This window comes from Diprion similis, chromosome 10 (genome assembly GCF_021155765.1).
Source record: "Diprion similis isolate iyDipSimi1 chromosome 10, iyDipSimi1.1, whole genome shotgun sequence".
NCBI lineage: Eukaryota > Metazoa > Arthropoda > Insecta > Hymenoptera > Diprionidae > Diprion > Diprion similis.
The window spans coordinates 6,194,874-6,216,356 of NC_060114.1; the positions used below are offsets into that span (position 1 = coordinate 6,194,874).

General features: G+C 39.4%; 1 protein-coding gene across 1 annotated transcript in view; it reads right to left on the reverse strand.

Moving 5' to 3' along the window:
- LOC124411332 (retinal guanylyl cyclase 2) overlaps window positions 1–21,483 on the reverse strand; it is a 49,474-nt gene continuing 27,991 nt past the window's right edge. Inside the window, exons 6-22 of the mRNA XM_046890415.1 lie at window positions 18,455–18,785; window positions 17,802–18,091; window positions 16,036–16,132; window positions 15,867–15,963; window positions 15,378–15,563; window positions 10,747–10,827; window positions 10,462–10,638; window positions 9,855–10,014; window positions 7,114–7,263; window positions 5,954–6,125; window positions 4,231–4,371; window positions 3,959–4,151; window positions 2,913–3,084; window positions 2,571–2,841; window positions 2,190–2,201; window positions 1,163–1,731; window positions 1–644 (exon numbers count right to left, since the gene is read on the reverse strand). Of these exons, the coding sequence (XP_046746371.1) occupies window positions 406–644; window positions 1,163–1,731; window positions 2,190–2,201; window positions 2,571–2,841; window positions 2,913–3,084; window positions 3,959–4,151; window positions 4,231–4,371; window positions 5,954–6,125; window positions 7,114–7,263; window positions 9,855–10,014; window positions 10,462–10,638; window positions 10,747–10,827; window positions 15,378–15,563; window positions 15,867–15,963; window positions 16,036–16,132; window positions 17,802–18,091; window positions 18,455–18,785 (3,338 nt within the window). The 3' untranslated portion in view covers window positions 1–405. The remainder of the gene's footprint in view (window positions 645–1,162; window positions 1,732–2,189; window positions 2,202–2,570; window positions 2,842–2,912; window positions 3,085–3,958; window positions 4,152–4,230; window positions 4,372–5,953; window positions 6,126–7,113; window positions 7,264–9,854; window positions 10,015–10,461; window positions 10,639–10,746; window positions 10,828–15,377; window positions 15,564–15,866; window positions 15,964–16,035; window positions 16,133–17,801; window positions 18,092–18,454; window positions 18,786–21,483) is intronic.

A 21,483-nucleotide genomic window follows, 5' to 3' on the forward strand; every position in this document is an offset into this window, starting at 1 on the left:
AGATCGAAGAAAATCGGTGAGGTACACATTGAGAACCTTCTTTATTAGATGCTTGGATAATTTGAAAAACTATCAGAAAACGCAGGAATAAAACATCGAGTGAGAAGAGATAAGAAGATCGCAGAGAAAGACTAATTTAGTTCATTATTGTCAAACAAACAAGACAAGGTCGTGCCTGCACATGCTGTCAGAGACCTTTAAACGGTTCCTGCTACGAAGTTCCATTTCGGTACTAAGGCTTCTTCATGAAAAGCTGACCATTCCACGAAAATCCATTTCAACGATACTGTTCATTTTCGAAGTTAACAGTCACACATTAATAAACAAATGTGAGCTACATGCATATGAGGGATGAAAGTCGAATGGAATGGTCGAAGCAGCTCACCGGACCTTGAAGATCGATGTCTAGTGCAAAGACAGTGACTCGACGGACAGAGACATCGATGCTGCGTGTCGGTATATCTGGGGACCAGGAGTTACCGGGTGTTCTTCGATACGTTCAAGGTCGTTTGCGGCTCCAGCGCTGTTCTGCTTGTAGAGTCGAGGCGTTTGTCTACTCAACTGCGGCTCCGTCAACGACGAAGGTTCATCAGCACGGTCGAGGCTGAATTGCCGCTTCAGCAACCGACAGCCACTGCTTTTTCCTGAAGAAGAAGAGGAGCGGAAGCGTTATTGTTTAAGGTTTCTTGGAACTGTTCATCCATAAGGGTAATTAATTTAAATTATGTCTGCTTTATTACACTCATTATGGAATAGTAAAACGGGTGAATTGAGTCAGAGAAGACAATAAAAAGTTCGAGAAGATTTGAATAAAGAATTAGCTTGATTATTTTCAAAGTAGATTTACTTAAAAAAAGCCAAGAAAAAGTTTAGAAGAAAAATCCCTTGCCCATCGGAAGTAAAGAGCAGAAAAAGAATAAGATCAAAGTGGCGCATAAAGAGGTTTCACAAAGCACCAAATGATTCAATTGAATCAATTTGCAAAATGAAAGCAGAGAGGCAAAATAATTCTAAAGTAAGAATGCTTAAATTGTCCGCCATTCTTCATCAGTGCATGCAGTACTTAGATGGATATAACATTGGAAAACCAATTGAAGACTAGTACAAAGAGAGGAATAATATGAAAGAGTGTCTATTAATGAAGATAAGATTTCCAACTTACCGTAGTGTTCATTGGGCGAAAGACATCTGTAGTGATTGTAGGGCGTACTGAGATCATCCTCGTCGATGACGCCAACCCTTCTGTGCCTTCCGCGAAAAGCAGATCCAGTAACCGAGGTCAGGGAGGTCGTAGAAGCGCCGAGAAGAGCGGCGGCGACTTCGGTTGCTGATACCGGAGTGCCGAGTGACAGTTGAGTGTCGCCGGAAGTGCTTTTTGTGACATTGGCGCTCGAGTTGTATTCCGGAGTCTTAACGATGTCTCGAAGAATTTCAACCGCGTCACTGGACTTCAGGGAGAAGCTTGTCGTCAGCGACTTCTCGTCATGTACTGAGGCCGAAACTCTCTTCGTAAATGCATTCCTAGCCTCAAATCTATCCTGCGAAAGGTGTTCCGTTCCTCCGGACAATTTCAATCCGGATGGAGATGCCGTTCCTGCCGGCGTTGTCGCCAAGGAAGCGCTGCCATCTCCAGAACTCTCGTCGTCCGATGCAATGCTCATTACCTGAGGCGTTTCCAGTCCAGATTGATCCTCCATCGGCATGTTACCGATTATCAAACTCTCGTCTAGCCTTTAGCAAAACCAATTATTTCACATTTTGGACACCAGAGGGCGTCGCTTTATCAAAGGGTCGATAAACAATTGCTGTAGTTAAATGTCGTCGTACAAGTACACCGAACGTTCGTTGCAGATATTATTATTGAATGAGGAATTGGGTCTTCTTGAATTCTAGTGTACAGTTACTTGAATTATATCTTAGATCACTGGAAGGCTTGGTTAGTCTTTTAAATCCGCAAAAGTTTTTAGGTTATGAACATGTACGTTCAATAAAGAAATGATCAATATCTTGTTTCTGTAGAGTATTAGTTTAAGAGAAAGTTATCTGGAATGTGTAAAGAGAGTCGACGAGAGTGATCGAATCATCTTTTCTAATCGAATCAAGAATAAACGTCAAAACGAATTTCACCCTGGATGTGTAAAATCGAATTATAAGCGCTTGGTAAATTTGATTTGTAAATAATTACTCACCCGTGACTCTCCCTGTTCAGCGTTAATAGAAAAAAATGCGAGCCATTAAATTCCTGAAAACGAAATAACATCACCCTTCTAATAAAATAACGAAATAAACTGACTCAATTGAATTGTAACATAAACGAATCGTCAATTGAAACTTCAAAATTTTGATAACTGCCAGTTTTTTTTTGTTCTTTTACATTCACTATGTCGAGTTCTACTTTACATACACCTAGTTTATGCTTTGATTTTCCTTCGAACTTCACGTTTAGAGGATATCCGTGCTTGAATTTGAATTCAAATTTTGATACCGTTGACATTACCCAGTTTCAACTGGTTAAATGATGACCGGCATCTCAACAAGTGTAGTACCTAAAAAATTTAAAAAGAACATACCCAAGTGGCGGTGGCGTCGGCAGTTCCTTGTCAAATCCCTGCTTCCCCAGGAGCCAATAGGTCGGCAGTCTTCCCTTCCCCTTGACCTCGGTTCTCCCACGATACTCGATCTGGTAGCCGCCGACATGCGTCAGGCGATCGCGGGTTGCCTGGCTCATGTGTATACGCCAAGCAGCACCGGTCGACTCCATCCTCGAAGCGGTGTTGACAGTGTCGCCGAAGAGGCAGTACCGAGGCATGGTAAGTCCAACGACTCCCGCACAGCACGGTCCTTGAAAAAAAAACGAAGAGAAAGGAGAGTGAAAGTTGGGTCTTCGGATGTTGACGCAACCTTCAACCTACCGGTGTGTAGACCAATCCTCAGCCTCAGCTGCGTCTTTGGCAAGTGTCGCAGCTTGAACTTCCCGCTCTGGTGAAGCAGATCTAAAGCCATCGTCGCTATCTGGGTCGCATGGTCCGGTATTCGCACCGGACATCCGCCGACCACCATGTAAGCGTCTCCTATCGTTTCCACCTGTGATATGAGAGTGGCTCGTATTAGTGTGTAGATGAATTGAAATGAACTTCAAAGTCAACTATTGACTTTTCTTAAAGGAAGACAAAGGAAAATTAACATGTTACCGCATTGATCAAACTGTCTCGTCCATGAGCTTCTGCTGAATTAAGAATGAATGGGCCACATCGTCTGAGTGAAAAGTCAGGATGGTGGAAAAACCGTTTCAGGTATCATCAGCAGTGTTATTTGTACTAACGATGGTAAACAAAAATGAATTGCCATTCTTGTTGTGTAATATAAATGGTTCTGAGCTGATTCGAATTACACATGCCAAGATAAAAAGGTTATGAGAAGGGGTCTTTAGAACCAGAACATTCAAAATGTTTAAAATCTGATATTTTGGATCCGATTTTTACGTTTCTGAGCCTATATGGTTCATCATGAAAATCTCTAGACGTCACATGATATTTTTTTGACAAGCAGTTCTCTCCAGAGTGAATATAATTAATAGATTCGTGTGACTAAGGTTCAACACATCTTTGCCAACCGTTGCATTTGCGCTTTGCAACTATTTGGGTAATTTTTGGGGATATGGTCAGCCAGAAAAATGAGTTTGAAATATTAAAATCGGATAAAAAACAACAGAGTTTAAGCATTTTGAGCGTTCTAATTATGAAACCTTTCTCAAATTGTGATGTCTCAGCTTCTGTCGGTTGAATTTTCTCAGAATCATTTTTATTGTATAATGAGGATTCTGTTTCATCCGTGCTTACCTTCATTGGTGCCAAAAAAAATATCGCGGGAAAATTTTTTCTTCTTACTTTTCAACTTTTCATTTAGACGGTGGGGCACATTCATCTAGTGAGAGACACTACTTTGTCTAACATTTTACCTTGTAGACATTATACGCGTTTATGGTGGCATCGAAGCAGGTATAAAGGTCATTGAGGAGGTCGACAACCTGGAACGGAGTCGAGTACGCTGATATGGTGGTGAATCCAACGATATCCGAGAAGTATATCGTCACTTCACGGAATTCTTCGGGGTTCACCGGCTCACCGAGTTTAAGTTTCTCTGCGACAGAGCTGAAAATTTCACAGATAAATGTTGTCACTCCTGTTTCAGCCAGTGGCTAACTTCCGATCAATAGATGACGGCACTTGCCTAGGCAGCATGCGGTTCAGCAGCTGTTCGGTCTTCTTCTTCTCCATGTCCAACTGCTCGGTTCGCTCCCTGATGAGTTCCTCCAAGTTGTTGGAGTATTTTTCGAGCATTTGGAACATCGTGTCGACGAAATTCACCTTCCTGAATATTGTGTTCCAACTCCATTTAATTCATTTCGTATCGCTACAAGGTTTGCGGGACAAGTGGGAACCAAATGGAAATTTGACAAGGTGCTTGAGCTTCGCCGAAGACATAAAATTCCCTCTAAATTCGTGTTTACTTCTCATCGCGGACGCTTGAACGGAGAAATTTCGACCCTTGAGGAGGCGGTTGACTCAGTTTGGTTTTGTTTACCCACCTCCTCGATTCCGAGGAAGAGATTGTCGCTCCTCGCGTAAATTACCGAAGTGAAAATAGGTCGTTGATGCGGACAGTTTGAAACTACGTCGGAAATCAATGCGCTAGCCGCAGCCTGTAACTTGTATCAAGTAGACACACTCTCGCAAATTGGTGGGTAGCAGCCCTTGCTGCCCGCAGTTTCAAAGTTCCTCCAACACGGATCCCGTTTGTATCAATCTACCGGGTGGAGCAGAAAAAACGAGTAAAACTTGCGGAGTTCAAAGGGCTTTCAGTTATTGGCAACGGCTGTACTTCGCGGAGAATCGATGAAACTTTAGCTACTGGACGCCACCGCCAGTTGGCGTTCTCATCACCGATAGAATACCGCCACATTGCCGAGGTATTAGTTGAGAAAGTTTGCCTCAGTTTTTCGAAGGGGATCAAAACAGGATCCAAAAGTTGGGGATCCACGTTTATCTCTCTTTGTTTAATTCAATTCCCCCTTTTCCAGGCTTGAAAAGACCGGTCGGAAGGATTTCTTGACCGTGAAAATAATAAACACCTGAAACTATCCAAGATTGGAAGGCTTTCCTCTTTCCTTCATTCGCGTCATCGTCACAGGAAACCTTTTTATCCGACCGACAAGCCAACGCGCTAAAGCTGCTCGACTACGCAAAGTTAATCTGACGAGGTGGACGTGTATCGGATTGTGAGTTAAATCTACCGTTCAACGATCAAAGGGATTTGATTACATTACGCGGCTAGCTCAGCTGGATACTCTGATCCATTCTTATCTCCCCCATCTTCCTCCTCCTCTTCCTCCTCCTCCTTCACACTTCAATTCCCTCGTCTATGAACTACATCGGCTTTAATATCAACTCATTTCTGTACTCTCGTTGATCCTCCGATGGAAATTTCCGCAAACTTTTTCGCCAAATCCAGAAAATTAAACTCGTAATTACGAACACGTCTGAATCATTTGACATCACTTTAAGTTATGCCAGAATAATTTTAAGTTTCAGTCGCTATTATTTAGATTGTTGTGTTCATTTGAAGTTCTCATGAATCATTTCATCTTTGTAGTCAGGTAAAGTGATCAACGGAACAATTAAATTTCTAAACCTCACTCGCTTTTTCAGCTGTCCATAAAAAAACATCAAAACATCAGCTAACGCTTATTTTCCCTTATTTCTCGTTTGCACCACATCCCGATAACCTTCCGCACCGAGAAAAGCCCCGCGAAGCGCATCATGTGTGATATTGTAGTTGTGTGAATTAACCGCTCGTTAGGCAACGCACCTGTTCCTGAGTTGTGGGGAAGAATAAAAAAAAGGGAGGATGGTCGAGGAGAGCAAGAAAACGTACCTTAAAGTCGCACACTCACCTTCCGTGATTCAGCTTTTTGAATAGATCGTGGACCGCGTTGAAATCCGGTCGCAGATCGGTCGCCTCAGCCCAACATTGTCTCATGATATTTATCGCCTCCGGAGGTGCTGCCCCTTTGCTTACCGACGGCCTTATCAGGGGTGGCGGTCTTTTCACTTTTTCTATGATATCTGAAAGTAAATTTAAGCGTATCGCAAACGTGACAGGGTAAAAAAAAACGATAAGAAAAATGCTACGAAATTTTAAGGTGAGGAAGAAGGAAGACCGTTTGAAACAGCACCATCGATTCCATAAGTTTTGAAGACGAGGAAAACCATTTGGCATTTCAGATCAGAATAATAGAGTTCAGAATTACTGTTTCTACATCAGAGTACAAGAATATAAATTTTGATTTTACAATTTATTAAATATATTCATGATTAGCGATCAAAAAAAAAAAAAACTCAAGAAATCCGATTCCAATCAAAGTGGACGAGTGAAAAGAATTTATCCATATTTTTCTTGAAGGAATTTTATAACAAATTAATAAATATTGATTACAAAAAAACAAAAAAAAAAAAAAAATTATCTGTGTTTAAAAGTAGAGAGTTGCCAATTCCGTTATCGAAGAAACATAATATTTCAGTTTTCAGTGTACAAACACACAGCGGTGGGAAGCATATAACTGCTGACTGCGATAATTCAATTTCACTAAAGCTGGTTGATCCCGAGACTGTATAATATCGTTGAAGAGAACTTGACAGATAAGCCCCAGGGAGAACTTAGATCTCTAATCCGGAAACTTGCGGGGTTCAAATTCCGCAACGAAGACGTCTTAGACACCCGCTGACATAGCCAAACGTTTAGCTCAGATCTTCTGCCCGACCGAATATCCACCTTGCAGGAAATGCTAATCCTCTGATTCTGTCCGTTTCCCTTATCTCGTCGGGATCTAACTTTGCACTCTTTCGATTGAAATTAAAGAGAGCGTGACTATAATTTCGTAAATGATTTTATGATTTTCACTAAAATATCAGTGAACAAATAAAGAAGAAAACATTTGCGCACAATTTTCATGACGAAAAATCAAGATCAAATTCACAATCAGGCGTTACGAAGTGTTATTATTAGAAGAAATAAACAAGAGTGAGATCCAATTGTATGATTTCTCATGCGTACCTTCGGGGGACAATCCGAGCATGCAAAAGGGTGCGCCTCGCACAACAACCTCTTGCATGATTATCCCAAAACTGTAAACATCCCCGGGTTGTGTGCCCCTCTTCCTCAAACCGGAATGCCTGAGAAGTTCCGGAGCCGTCCATAATAGATCTGAAACATACACATCTTGGCGGGTTACATGCAGTGTGCTAAAATCTGAAATTCTAGATTCAAAGAAACCACCGTTTGAAAAATAGGGAGAAAAAAATTCAACCAGTCACCCATCGAGATAATGGAGAAGAATCAAAAATTTATTCAGTGACGAGTGGTTGTCACTTGATACGAACACTAGATTCTAACCAGAAAATTACCTCACAGATTTTTGCACTTTGTAATGTGTTATGGTACATCAAATGAAATTTTACACGTATAGTCCAATCAAAATAAGTCTGAATTCAAAATATTCGGCTCGTGGGTGTATTTTGGTTTTAAGGGGTTTTCGACCCTCGGGAACTCAAATCTGAAGTCATTTTCGAGCTGGGGTTCAAGAAAACAACCAAGTTGACGTTTTTGTATTTTCCTCAAAAGCTGCTACAGAATAAATATTCGAAAATAATTGAGAAGAAAAATTTAGTTACCACTCTTCTCTAATCTAACCAATTGTATTCTTCAGTAGCAACAAGATTTATTATGAAATAGAAAAAATTTCATTGTTTGAATGTATCACGATCACTGTAAATCAATCGCTTAATACTTGTAATGTCAATTGAAATGAGTATACTTAAGTGACAATAAAATGTTAGATTATCAAATAATTTATCATGACAAGTCAATAGTAAGAACAGCGATTTTTCGGCGTAAAAAATTCAAACATCAGCATTTGCTATATCGAAAATGTAAGGGGATGAACAAGGTTTGTAATCCCGAGAGGCAGTGGAAAATAAGGGTTGTTACGGTTCGACCAATTTATTACGGTCAATATAAGCGCTTGTTTTCATTTTCAGTACGTTGATCTGTATGCAAAAATATTCACTCAGCGAAATTTTCAAACCCTAACAATGTGAACAAGCGTTTTCGGATCAAGTTCTGACAGTCACTCCCAGTATACAAAACTTGAAATCGTGTAAAAAAAAGTTGAAATCCCATGAAAATGATTGAGTACAGACTATTACTTGATCAATAAAAATTGAATCTTCTTTTTTGTCTTGAAATTATCCTAATTTTCAGAAAATTTCAAAACAAACTTATTTTGAAACTTAGGTTATCGAATATTCTTCACAGAACCAGATTCGAATGCACCCTATATGCATACCTACTCATGTGCATGTACGTCAAAATTTGACAAATACACAAGACTGTTATTGGGCTTGTTGGTTTATCGTATATTCTACCTATATCGTAATAGAAATTTTATCGAACGGACTATTCTATGTCGACAGCGACATATTCCCGTCGTCAGATAGAATGCTATTTTTATTATTCCCCGTCTGTCTCATCGCCATTTTCTTTTATCCTCGTGCACTGTAATTTCTCCCAATTTTTTTTCTCCCTATTCTGGTTCGTCGTTTTCACTTTCGTAGATCGTTTCATTCAAATCTTGACAGGATGTATGAAATTCAAATCACGATTAGGCACACGGCCCTCCCTCCCCACATCTTCACTTCCTCTCGTAGTCAGCCTTCGCAGAATCTTGCTGCAGGATTAATTTCAGACTCGAGTCTCTTCAACGCGACTTATCGTAAACTAAATTATCTCCTCTACTCTGCTGTGCTTAACCCTGATTCCGTAGCATGACTTAGACCGAGAGAAAGCGCGTCGAGCCTGGTGGTGCGTATATACAGGGTGTCCCAGCTTCAAGTGACCAAACTGATAGGGGTTATGGAGGAGGTCAAACTGAGTAAATTGATCCCAAGAACATGTGGTCTCTATAAAGTCGCGTTCGCGAGATACGACCGGTTAAAAAAAGTCCTGCTAAGCGCCGGCACGTAGGCAACTGAGTACACAGTTCAACGTGGATAAATGATAAATGATGAATCCTATTTCCATCGCATGTCCTCGTTGTTGGATTCGGCGAAAATTCAATGTCAAGCTTATTGTCATTTGAAATTCTTGAATTTGAAACCGTTATGTTTCGTATTAGTAGTCAAGAGCGCATCAACAAGACCGCTGACCGCTACCTGCTGTGTACTCGGTTGCCTACATGCCGGCGCTTAGCGTGCTCGGTTGCCTACATGCCGGCGTTTAGTGTTCTGGGTTGCCTATATGCCGGAGCTTAGCGGGACTTTTTTAATCGGTCGTATCTCGCGAACGCGACTTTGGAGACCACGTGTTCCTTGAGTTAATTCACTCAATTTGACCTCCTCTATAACCCCTATCAGTTTGGTCACTTGCAGCTAGGACACACTGTGTATAGATATATTATAATACGTGGGTATACATATACGTCAGTATCTATGATATCGTTAATGCTAAACTAACGAAGACATCAGTTTCACAGCGACGATGTAATGAAATGATTGTTTACCCACAGAACATCTTTAAATCGATAGACGGAAATGAAATTGAAAATACGAAAGGGTCTGATCAAATTTAGTAAAACAGTTGATACTAAAAAATGAAAGAAATATTAACGCATTATAAAAATAGAATGTCTTGATCAAATCATTCATGTTTGACCTTTGTTTTTGTATTTTTGACACCCAATTTTCTATTTTCTGTTCGTGTATTTTAACGTGTTTACTTTACGGTTACTTTAAACTTACCTCTAGCCGTCTTCGCTGGCGGAACAACATTTTGGGCGTCGTAAAAAGCCGGCAAGCCATAATCCGATACTTTCAGAACCCAGCGTGCGTCGATGACGCAGTTCCTCGAGGTTAAATATCCGTGAATACGAATTGGGCTGCTGTGTAGATACTTCATTCCCTATAAAGCATAGGAAAGAGGAAAGAAGAAATGATGAAAACTGCAGAATAATAAAATACGAATGGGTATAAACCAATTTATGTTGTGTTCCATTTTGACCCAACCTGATGTTTGTAATTTTACAAATGGACGGAGTTGGGAATAAAAGATTTCATGATTATGTACCAGGACAAAGATCGAAGAAGATTTAAAGATTTCAGCGTGCAAGAATTCGATTTCGGAAAATCCACATGTTAGCCGTTTGTTTGAATAGTTTGAAATTCTATTTTTCATTCGTTCAAAATGGAACACCGACTGTGTATTTATGGGATAGTCCATCCCATTTTGACCTGCGATGATTTCTGATGATTCTTCTCACATTAAAAGGCATCAATTTTTTTTTTAGATTTTTGAAAGTTGAGGGTGAGACGCAGGTTGAAATGGAATGATCCGCCTGCACTTAATTACCCGCACGAGGTCCGTCAGCAGCGACAACCGAAACGACCAATCAAGCTTTATTTCGTCCTGGACCAAAACATCCTCCAAAGATCCCCGGGAGCAATACTCGGACACAAGACAAGGCCTGGTTGGTTCCGTCAAACATCCTATCAGTGGGTTCAAGTTCTCGTGTCTCAGCCCGTGGATCTTGTTGTCGAAAAAAGTAGAAAAACAAGGTAGAAAAACAGCAGAGAGATTAATTTTACGCATTCACAGGACAGGAAAGAAGGTGAAAAATTAAGAATTCATTCTCACTGTGACTATAACGTCCATGGCTTTGCCTTTCAGCTCGAACGCTCCTTGACAAGGAATCTCTTTGAGCTCGACCAAGTCCCCCTGAAACACCGCAGTCGAAACTTAAACATCTGTGCGAAATGAATTCAAACATTAAACACAATGCTCGGAGTTTTGTTCTTTTGTTCACATTTACTTTAAGAGATTCATTTTCACCTCTTTCTGTATCCAAGGATTTAGTCTGAATTCTCTGTTTGAATTTTGCTAACAAATATTTCACAATCAGTTATTAATCATTGTTTCTATTTACTGAAATGATATTTTTGCAAAACCTTTTTTCAACAGAGTATCAAAATTCTACGTTATTCGTTTTCTGTATCAACTGTAACATCATTAATATACAAGCTGATCAATCGTTTCTTCAAGTTTTCAGTTCGAGTAAACTTTATATTTCTAGAATCTTTCGTCAATTTTTGAACAAAAATTTACACAAAAAAAAAAAAAAAAAAAAAAAAAAAACCAAAAAACATTCATAGAGAAATATTTTAGACCGTGCAAAGTGTACTCGAGAAATCAGCTGAACCGTTAATGTTCCTGGAATGGAGAAAAATCCATCTTTTCTAGGTAGAAAAGGTATGGGAAGAGTTGCCAGAGTTCCGTTGTGAAAAGTTTTCAATCTTCCAGAAGTTCCCGTACATGTAGTTTCCTTGAATTTCTTTTTACACCGTTTTCTGTGTGAACTCTGGGAAAGTTTCGTGATTGCGCCGTATATTGATTTCGCCAACCTTAGTACTTGGATGAAAGAGGGAAGAGGAAAAAAAAAAAAAAAAAAAAAAAAAAATAGGAAAAAAGAGGAAATCCCGGCTTCTTCCCATCGCAAGTCGATTGAAACATTATTCTACTGTAATATATCGTAGAGAAAAATTCTCTAGCAGTACGTTTTTACCTGCTGAGTTGCGCGAAGAGAAATTCGTAAAGCAAATTGTGTTTAACTTTTAATACTTAAGTTACGGGGACTGTTCTCATACGTGAAACCGTAAACACACTCTCGCAGATTTTCAAGGCAGAATAAAAGATAAATTCATAAATTATTCTTGCACAGAAAGCGCTGGAAATTTTTTTTCGCCGTCAAGGAGGTCACGGAAAACATAAAAATAAGAACCCACTCTAGAACCTCGAGGGACTTCAATTGGCATAAACAGGGATGGACATGCTGGACAGAACTATATAAAAAATGTTCATTGTTTATTTAAAAAAAAATGTTTCAATCCACCGGAGATGGTGATGAGTCTGCACTTGACTAATGGTTGGACATTTTTTGCAGGGAAGTATACATGCAAGGTTTACTAATCAAAGTTACACGTTCAAATAAGAGTTTTAAGTAAATGGATTGGTAGAGATGCGAACTTTTTTTGAGTTTGGAGTTTAGGGTCTCAAGAATTTTGAAGAAATCCAATTTTGAGTCTTTCACACGTAAACTAAGTTGGGTCCTTTTAGGAGTGTAATTTTCACATACAACTAAGTTATGCAAAAGATCGTTTTTTTTTTAAATGCATTTATGGCAGAATTAGTCTTCAACTAGTCCTGCTATATTCAAATCGTAGATTGTTCTACAGTTGTGAAGTCTAACAAGATGCAATTCATTTCTAAGTAACGCAGTATACTTAAGTGTTTAAGGATAGCTTCTGGATAAACAATTAAAGTACTTGGAGTTATTCAACTTTCTCTGTCTTTAAGGAGTATAATGGTGTACCTAGAAGTGCAGCTTCTCTCTCCAAAAAAGTTTCCCTATCCAGCTGGACTGGACTTAAGTAAATTCGGTACCAACGGCGTCAAAATACCCTAGATCAGTGGTGATTAATTGTTGTGACCCGTAGTGTGAGTATACATGGTGTGCCTAGAACTCCTACGACACGCCCCTTTCTTCGAGGTCGAAGCCTTTAAGTGAGATGTGTACCAACTGTCTAAAGAAATCCCTATATTGCTAGGGAATTATTTTTTTTACGAACGCTACCCTGCTCAGTAATACCATCATGTATAGTTCTGGCCTGAGTTATTTAAAGTCCAGCTCATTTTTTCCCCACGCAGATTCAACGTCACAACAATTAATCACCATTGATCTAGGGTATTTTGGCACCGTTGGTACACGTCTTATTTAACTTTTTTGGAGAAAGAAGCTGCACTCCTAGGCACACCATGTATAATTACTCCACGTTCCATATGCTGGAGCATGCTGGAGAAGATCCAGCATAAATCTGGATCAAGAGTGGCGTGACCAGCCAAGCAATGTGAATTGGGCACGATGTTTGACTGAGCTTGGGGTAAATTAACTTGCAGGAAAAGTGGTGAGAATAATCGTTTCCAATTAGACGAAGACACCGATGATTAAGTGGGATCAGCAAACGAACATTTCACGTCATTATTATTGGTGGGTTGTCTTCGATCATTCGCTATTAGGTTCGAAGGCGTGTCTCGTGATGCTCCTCAAGATGTTTTTGCTATTCGACAACCTCAGCACAAAGGACTTCTCCTTCGATCTGAATTATGCAACAGGTCGAGTTACCCGAAGGTTCGGCAATAGGTCCTTTGTTAAAATCCATTTTCCAAATAGCCATCTTCACTTCACAAATCAAAAACAGTGACGGTACCAACCCGTGCGAATTGTTTACAAAACGTGTCTCAGACTGTATTTAATCTTTAGAAATCACATCTGGAATATCAGATAAAGAGAGACCACGAAATAGGAGAAACCGATTTCGTAAAAAAAAAAAAATGTTGACACACTCTTGAGCCAGAGTTTCATCAGCAAAAAAAAAATGATTAAAAACTCGTTTCGATATCTTCTAAAAAACTTTCTATTTTTTTGTGCATTCTCTGAAAACATGCTGGTTTTTTCTTTTTTTTCCTTTTCTTTTTTTTTTTTTTTGTTACTTTAACGACATATAAGAAAACATGCTGAGGCAAGTTGAAAAAAAAAAATATATATGAATTAAAATTGCCTGTTAAATAATGGAAAAAGGGGAAGCATTGTGAGCACGATTTTTCACCCTGCCAAATAATGCATGGAATTGGTATTTTTCAGCGATTTTCAAGCTCTTTGGCTATGCGAACGGTGAACGAGATTTTGCGAAGAATATATCTACACAGCATAGTCGTTTGACAAGGGTCGTAACGGAATAATAATGATGCCTGACACGTCGCAACTGGGTCAAGCGATTGAATTTTGTCACTTTTGCCTCATGGTGGTCAGACATGAGTGTAACTTTGGGTCAATATCTTTGTAAAAGTGTGCGGATTGTTCGCTAAAAGGTAAAGAATTCTGAGCAGTAATCAGAAAATGATGTAAAATTTCTGTTTTGACATTATACTGATGATTAATGGTTTTTTTTTCCTTGCGATGGTGGACATTTTTGATTATAAAGTAATTATTCACGAAGTTGAAAATTTTTAAATTTTGTACTCCTGTTCAGACTAATTTAAATGATTTTTACAGACTTTTATTACACGTCACGATAAAAATTGTTCGAAATACAAATGAATTAATTAGAGCAATTAGCATCTCGTCAGCACTGTTTCTTGAGACGGACGAAATTCATTCGCATTTTTCTCTTCCCTTTCGGTGATTGGATTATAAATTTATTACTGTGTAAGGAAAAGACAAAGAGATGCAGGAAAAAGTTCGAGAAAGTTTGAGCGTTTGTCGATTTCAATATATATAGATATATCTCATTGAAATGTAACGTAAACGATACTTCTAAGACAATAATAATATTAGCAAAATAAAAGAAATATTATTCGGCCTGTAACTAGGAAAAAACGTGACGTGAAAAGTTTTCTGTAAACCTAAGTAGATTTTGGTCTATTTTTGTAAGACTGAATAGAATCTTTGAAAAATTAGTCAATTCATTTCAAACAGTTGGTGGTATTTTTGAGTGATTTTTTTTCTTTTGTTTCAATACCTTTATCTTGTTGGGCAGGATTTTGATGATTAGACAACCTAGAAAATTCACCAGACTCAATTTTAATGCCTTCGTATAAGGCAAGATACAAGCGTATTCTCTGGCAGGAATTGAAATTGAATTGGAAATTCAATTCCCAGCGTTTTCCATTCTTTCTCTTCTGCATCTCGTCTTTCGTTCAGTTCAACGTTCCGAATATCGAAGAGTCGATAAACTGAACAAATTCGCGAGGCGAGGGGATTTCTTTTTAGGTAAAATCGAGACAGCATAAATCTCCATTACTTTATTCGGCAGTAAATTGAACCGTTCGCTGGAAGGCGAAATAGAGTTTGTTGTAAGAAAGATGAAGTCTCTCGGTGAGAGTTCAAAATTAACAATAACTTCGGAGCTCGAGTCTTCATTGCTTGTCATTTTTTTTTTCATACTTGTCGATAGTCGAATTTTTCTCTGTTCAAATTCTTGAAGAATCAATTGTATCTCGAAAAATCTTTCAGATCAGATAGATATCATGAAAAATCATGGAAAGTTACTGAAAATTGTCTTCTAAACGATGAAAAAAGTGCACAAAATATTGTGGCACGCGGGTTTCTTTTTCTCTTCAACCAACGTTGTTTTATGACTACAGTAAACGGTTGAAAACTCATATAAGTGGATAGAAGATAAAATGAACGAAAGTTATTTTAATGGACTCACGTTGTAGCGGGCTCGGTGATCCTTAAAGATTGTATGGCGTGCCAAGCTTCCGGTGCTCGCTTGCAGGTGAGGTTTCAAAGATCCAACGCTACCCTGGAGAAGGTCCGGCTTTTCAACTTCAGGACCACCGAATTCCTGCAACTGCTGGAGCCAACAGCAAAGCATAGCTTCGATTCCTTCGTCCACCTTGAACAAAAAACACAATTTGCTTCAATTATTAACTGCATTGGATCACCTTTGTTGTGTTCATTGAAAGACAAAATCCAGAATATTGAAAGAGTGACGATGCCTGTTGTGGAATGATCGGAGAAAACAAAAAAGAGAATCATATTTTCTCAGCAACGGTTGATACGGAAAAGAATTTTCCCTCTCGATGAATCATCACTAATTAGTGAGCAAAGCGGTTAAACAGTTCCGACATTTAATCACCGAATACCAATTAAATTAATCAATGATTAAAATGCTAACGATGACGAAATCTACACTCACCCGACGCGAGTCATGAACCTGAGGAAATACGAAGTCACTGGCAGTCAGGATGATCTTGTAAGGTCCCTTCGACATCCTTTTCTTTAGCAGGTGTCTCCTGTGGGAATAGAATGTGAAAAAAGTGGAATTAGCGGATTGAGTTGATAATTTCAGTAGCACAGCTTCTTACCTGACTAAAGCGGTTGTCGTGATGGCGACGAATGCGAAGAACAGGGAAACCAGTATTATCAGAATGACGTGGGTCGTTCGGAACGGGTCAACACCATCTGAAGAAGGGATGGGTAACTATGTAGATGTAGGGTATGTACTGTGACGAATTGGGAAAGTATGGAGGACCTAGTGTCCAGTTGCCAAGTCAGGGTTGAACATCTTTGATAATGGGCTCAGTCCATTGTTACGATTACTTTGAGCCATTTAAAGTTACTCGAAATAATGTCAAAACGATCAAGAGTCGTTTGTAGCTATTTATGTGGCATGCCTGTAAGCCGCCTGTTTTTTTTGGCAAGGATAAAGATTTCAGGACGAGCTGAAGGCGAGCCGGAAGCGAGTACTGAAATTATCCGAGCCAAAAAACGGTTTACGGGCATGCCACATACAATATTTTTCACGGTATGGGCATTGAAAAGCAAAACGAAGAGTGAGGTTATGTCGCGATCTGTTCGACGAAGCTACTTTATTCGGCAGTTTGGGATACGCACTTCGAACTGCGCATCAAAACTGCGGAATAAAGACTTTATTCCGCAACTTTGTTCGCTGCCGTATAAAGCGTCACTTTACGGAACGAAAACTGCCACAAAAAGTGGACTTTTCAATGCCCATGCCGTAAAAAAATAATTCTAAATACGTTATGACAAATCGGAAAGTTATTCTTGATTTCGAGTCACTCTTACTAGACCATTTCATTGGCGAACGAATTTTTAGCTCTGATAAAGTCGATAAAAACTACATCACTCAATGCTCTCATCCATCACTTAGAATAGCAACAAAAATTACACCGTAAAACGGACAGTTAAGACAGTCTCTCGTCTGCCTGAAGCTCACAGCAATCCATTAAGCGCTCTGGAAGTGAAAGCCAATCAGTCTGGTTCAGATGCTAAATTGACGCTAAACGTGTCGCAGAGTGAAGATGGAAGTTGGTTCTTATTTATTCTTTGAACACCCTAAGCGTTTCCTAAGGAGCTCCTGAACTTCACTCCCTCTGTCACGAATCGAATGGCTGAATGGATATTCCACTGTGCTGCATCGAAAGCCAGCCCCGTAGGGACTTGCTACACTGATGTATGTAGGCATTCATAGAAATCGATGCCCCGAACGTGCATTCCTTCCATCGTAAGAAGGTCCATTTATACAGCTCTGACATGTTCAGGAACATGGAAAGGTTGATTGATGCGCGGTTCTTTCAACATTTTTCCGAAATAAAACTTACAACAAGAGTGATGAACCTAAAATTGATCCCAACGATTCTCTTCATTCAGTGACATGTTGTGGTCCATTATGAAACGTTAGAAAACTTTTTGTTCACTTACGGATTCGGCCGTTTGAGGGATAAAAGCTACGCTTGAAGTTTATCCCAAAAACGAAGGATGTGACCCTGGCATAAGGCAGAAACACTGCGCATATAATCGACTGCTATCAGCTGTGTAGATGGTTTTAGGACAAACTATTACGTCAATATTGAGAAATCTTGGAAAACAGATTTCGGAGATAAACTTAAGAGGTAGTTCTTATCTCTGATCCAGACGAACTGGCACTTTAAAAAAAGATGCGACCAATGTGTTTTTACGCAGTACAATATATATCACAGAATGAAGAGAATCGCGAAGTACTCGAGTACTTTCCTTGTTGAACAATCTTTCGAATTCAAGATGTTCAAAGTGCGATCAGTCACGAATGTCTAGAATCACTGAAACAAAAAGGATCATCCTGATAATTTACCGGGGCATTCTCTGTCCTCGTCGCAAGGTGGTTCGAAGACTCCATCATCAGTTCTGACGTCCTTGCTGATCTCGATGACGATCAGTTCATCCTCAGACTCAGTGACCTTCAGGACTGGTTTCCATCCATTGTCGCGCCAGTCTAGCAGAACGAAGCTGTAAATTTTGTTGTAGGAACTGAGGTCGTCCTGATTACTGCTCGACAGTATCTCAAGGCACTCCTCAAGACGAGCAACTATCGTCGTCTCCGGGTAAGTTTGACTGCCGTTGTAAACCTGTTCCACATTGTGCCTGAAAGTGAAGTGTTTGATCCTCTTTTCTTTCAGGATGAGATGAATCGAGGCACACTAAAATGAAACCGTTCTCGTCGAGCGGTGTGAAATGAAATGTGGTAACACTGCTGCCGGGATTGAATTAAAAAAAAAAAAAAAGATCAGAATGCGTGAGAGAGGAATTTGAATTTTAACCACGAACATCCCTATTTTTGTACGAAAAAGTATGATAATATCATGATCCTGCGAAAAGATTCTGGAGGAGGAATAAATCTTCTCGCTTTTCTTGGACGCGAGCTTTCTTTCTTTCTTTCCTCGGTTCGCTGGATCTCTCCAACCCTCCGTATTCTACTTCAGGTTGAATTACTCGGAGGTACTTTACCTCTGATCGAAAGGCACCATAACCAGCAAATTCTCCCGGATGATGTCACTGAGATTTCGATGAGGTGACAATCTCCTGATATTTGCGGTCACTTTGGCCTTTGGTTCCGAGTGAGAGCGGGACCAATTAGAGGTTGAAGAATTGGAAGACGAAGGGCCGTCATTTTCAGCGCGATTCACGCCACCTTCCGAAGGTGGTAAAAAAAGGTCCGGAGACTCGGTCTGGATAAGAATGACGGCCGAGGCCACAGCATGGCTTCCCTGAATTACATCAAGCTCGGTCAGAACCCGAGTAGCGAGTTCGGAATCCGGTGGAAGACAGAGGACGATTGCTGAAAAAGGAACAATCGCATTTTTAGCCCAACTTCTGAGAAGAAAATATTCTATTTTTTTTTTTTTTCTCATAGAAAAGAATTCGGATCGCGGCAAAGAGAATAAACTAGCCAAGGATATTGGCTCTAAATTTGAGGTTAGAAAAAGAATTCGGATTGCGGCAAAGAGGATAAACTAGCCAAGGATATTGGCTCCAAATTTGAGGTTAATCAGTTGAGCTGTTTTCAACACCGTAGACTCTATTCAACCTTATACCGAGTAAAATGGTTGACATTTTTGCTGATACCAATGCTTCCTATTGATTGATTCTGATAGAGGAAACAAAAAAATGGAGCTCCATTTGGCACATTTTTTAATCAAATATACTACAGTCGAAGTGAATAACTGGTGTTTTGAGTAATAAATTTTCGAAATTAACTAATTTTTTTAATCCTCTACTTGCATATAACTTCTGAAACAATATCGATGGGGATTAACGTTCCGAGAGAATTTTTTCCGAGTGACTTGCAACGCGTTTAAGCAACACGACGAGCAGGAAATTGAGTTTTCGTACACAGATACATACATATTATACGCCCGTGAGAAAAGTTCGCCCTGAGATTAGAAAAAATTTAACAATTTCACGCTGAAGCGGCGTAGAGACGCTAGTTTCTTTCCCTAAATTTATTACCCCGTGTTCGATTCAACCGTAGTCTAGATATATATTATGGCATATATTAGCTCCGCCTGCCTTCACGTGTTAGTACTAAATTCTATACCGCAGCCCGTTTATCTTGGCGGTATACCTTGTAGCATCCTCCAGGCGGAGGGCGGAATGGAATCACCCGTATATTTTTATAGGGTGTTGGAAATAGCGTTTTCACACCAACACATTGCCGCCTGTTTACCGAAATCTGAGACAAAGTTTCGGAACAAGAAAAAAAATCGCACGTTTTATGGCTTCCAGTAATGCTGAGATAGTAAGTCTACCGGCGAAACTCGGAACTATCAGCTTCTGGACGCCACCGGTAGTTGGCGTTAGGTTTAATCAAGATACAGAATTCTTTTCAGAATTGCTTTTACAAGTTTCTAAAAAATTCTGAACGTGGAAAATCGAGATTTATTTCGTAAAAAGAAAATTGCATATATCACAATCACATTTATCTTCTATTTCTGTCGTAATTTAGTCTCGAACCGACCAAAAGCCGATCGAACTTGGACAATTTAAAAATTTACGATCAAGTCAATCAGGTTTATATCCCGGTTGAGGGTGGCGTTCTCTACTTTTATGGTACAATATCGAAGCTTATTGGACAGACGGCTCTTTTCATTGGACATAGTTTTCCTGATTACCGCCACTTTTTTTCTCTACCGACAAAAAGGTATCTAACCAGGGAAAATGAGGTTCGCTGCCGAAACAAGAAAGGCTGAATGAGCAAGAAGAGAAAAGCTGAGGACAAAGCGCGCTCACGACGCTTATCGGAGGGTCAGTACCGCTGCTAAACGTGAGCCGACCCAAACAGGAATCGACATACGGGAAGTCGAGTAACTTTCAAAATAGAAGGACGTAAATTCGGCTTTTCCGCACTGTGACGTGAAGAAAATGTCTGCCCATTTCAGGGCTTCGGCGTTCACATCCACTTCACTTCAAAGTCAATATAAACTTGTAATTTTGTATACCGTGTTTGAAATTTAAACTCAGCGTCAAAGAGCTCGCCGAATGAAAAAGTTTGAATTCGATTTAGCTCGAATTTTGTTAGGTTAGGAAATACCATCATCGCACTAAAAAAACTTAAGTTGACTATTCCGCCTCTGAAATAGCTCGAGAAGCTATAATCAATACTCAGAAGCTTGATTCAAATTCGTCAAATTCAACAAAATCGCTTTACGATTTCAGGGTATTTCAAAAGCTCGATTTAACAACAGCCAAACAGATTAGATCGACAGATTTAATGCAATTTTTTTGTTAGATTCTAACTGAATCCCAAGAATTTTATGGAATAATGAATATATCATAGAAAATTTTTGTCCAATTTTGGTTGGTTCGATGACACTGCATACAATTTAATGAGACCAGTTCTAATTTGAGATCAAATTTCACGGAGATTGCTTTAGGAGGTATGCGTATCTATTATGCGTGTAATTAAACAGAACCTCATTAGAAAACCCATGAAACCTAATGCCGATTCGTAAAGTTTTATGTGGCCGCGGATCCCAAGAGGTTAAAATTTTTATCAGCATCAACGGCAAAGTTTGATGAGTACCCATAGTGACTGTGATAATATCGACAAAAGTGGCAAAGTTTAGTTGACTGTATTCGCAGTTCCCGCTACTCGACTGCGTATATGAAGAAAATAAACCAGTTTAAAAAACTTTCAGGTATACGTAGTCAAAAAGAGTTCGTAGAAATCATTTTTTTTTTTTTTTTGTTCAGTTTTTTTTATTTTTTTAGCGAATCCTCAAAATAATTGTTTATGCGAATAATTCTTATTACGGATCAGAAATGATCGCACGATAATATTTTTTAACAATATTTTAGCAAACGAAAAAATTGAAACACGGTCTAAAGGGTAAAGAAAATTTTGCATGTGAAGCTCGGTCGTTTTATAAAACGGGCGATTTTGCACTAGGTGAGGATATAAAGCCTGCCATAAAAAAAAAAAAAAAAAAAACCGAGGAATTCAAGGGAGAAGTACACAAAATATATATCCTCCTCGT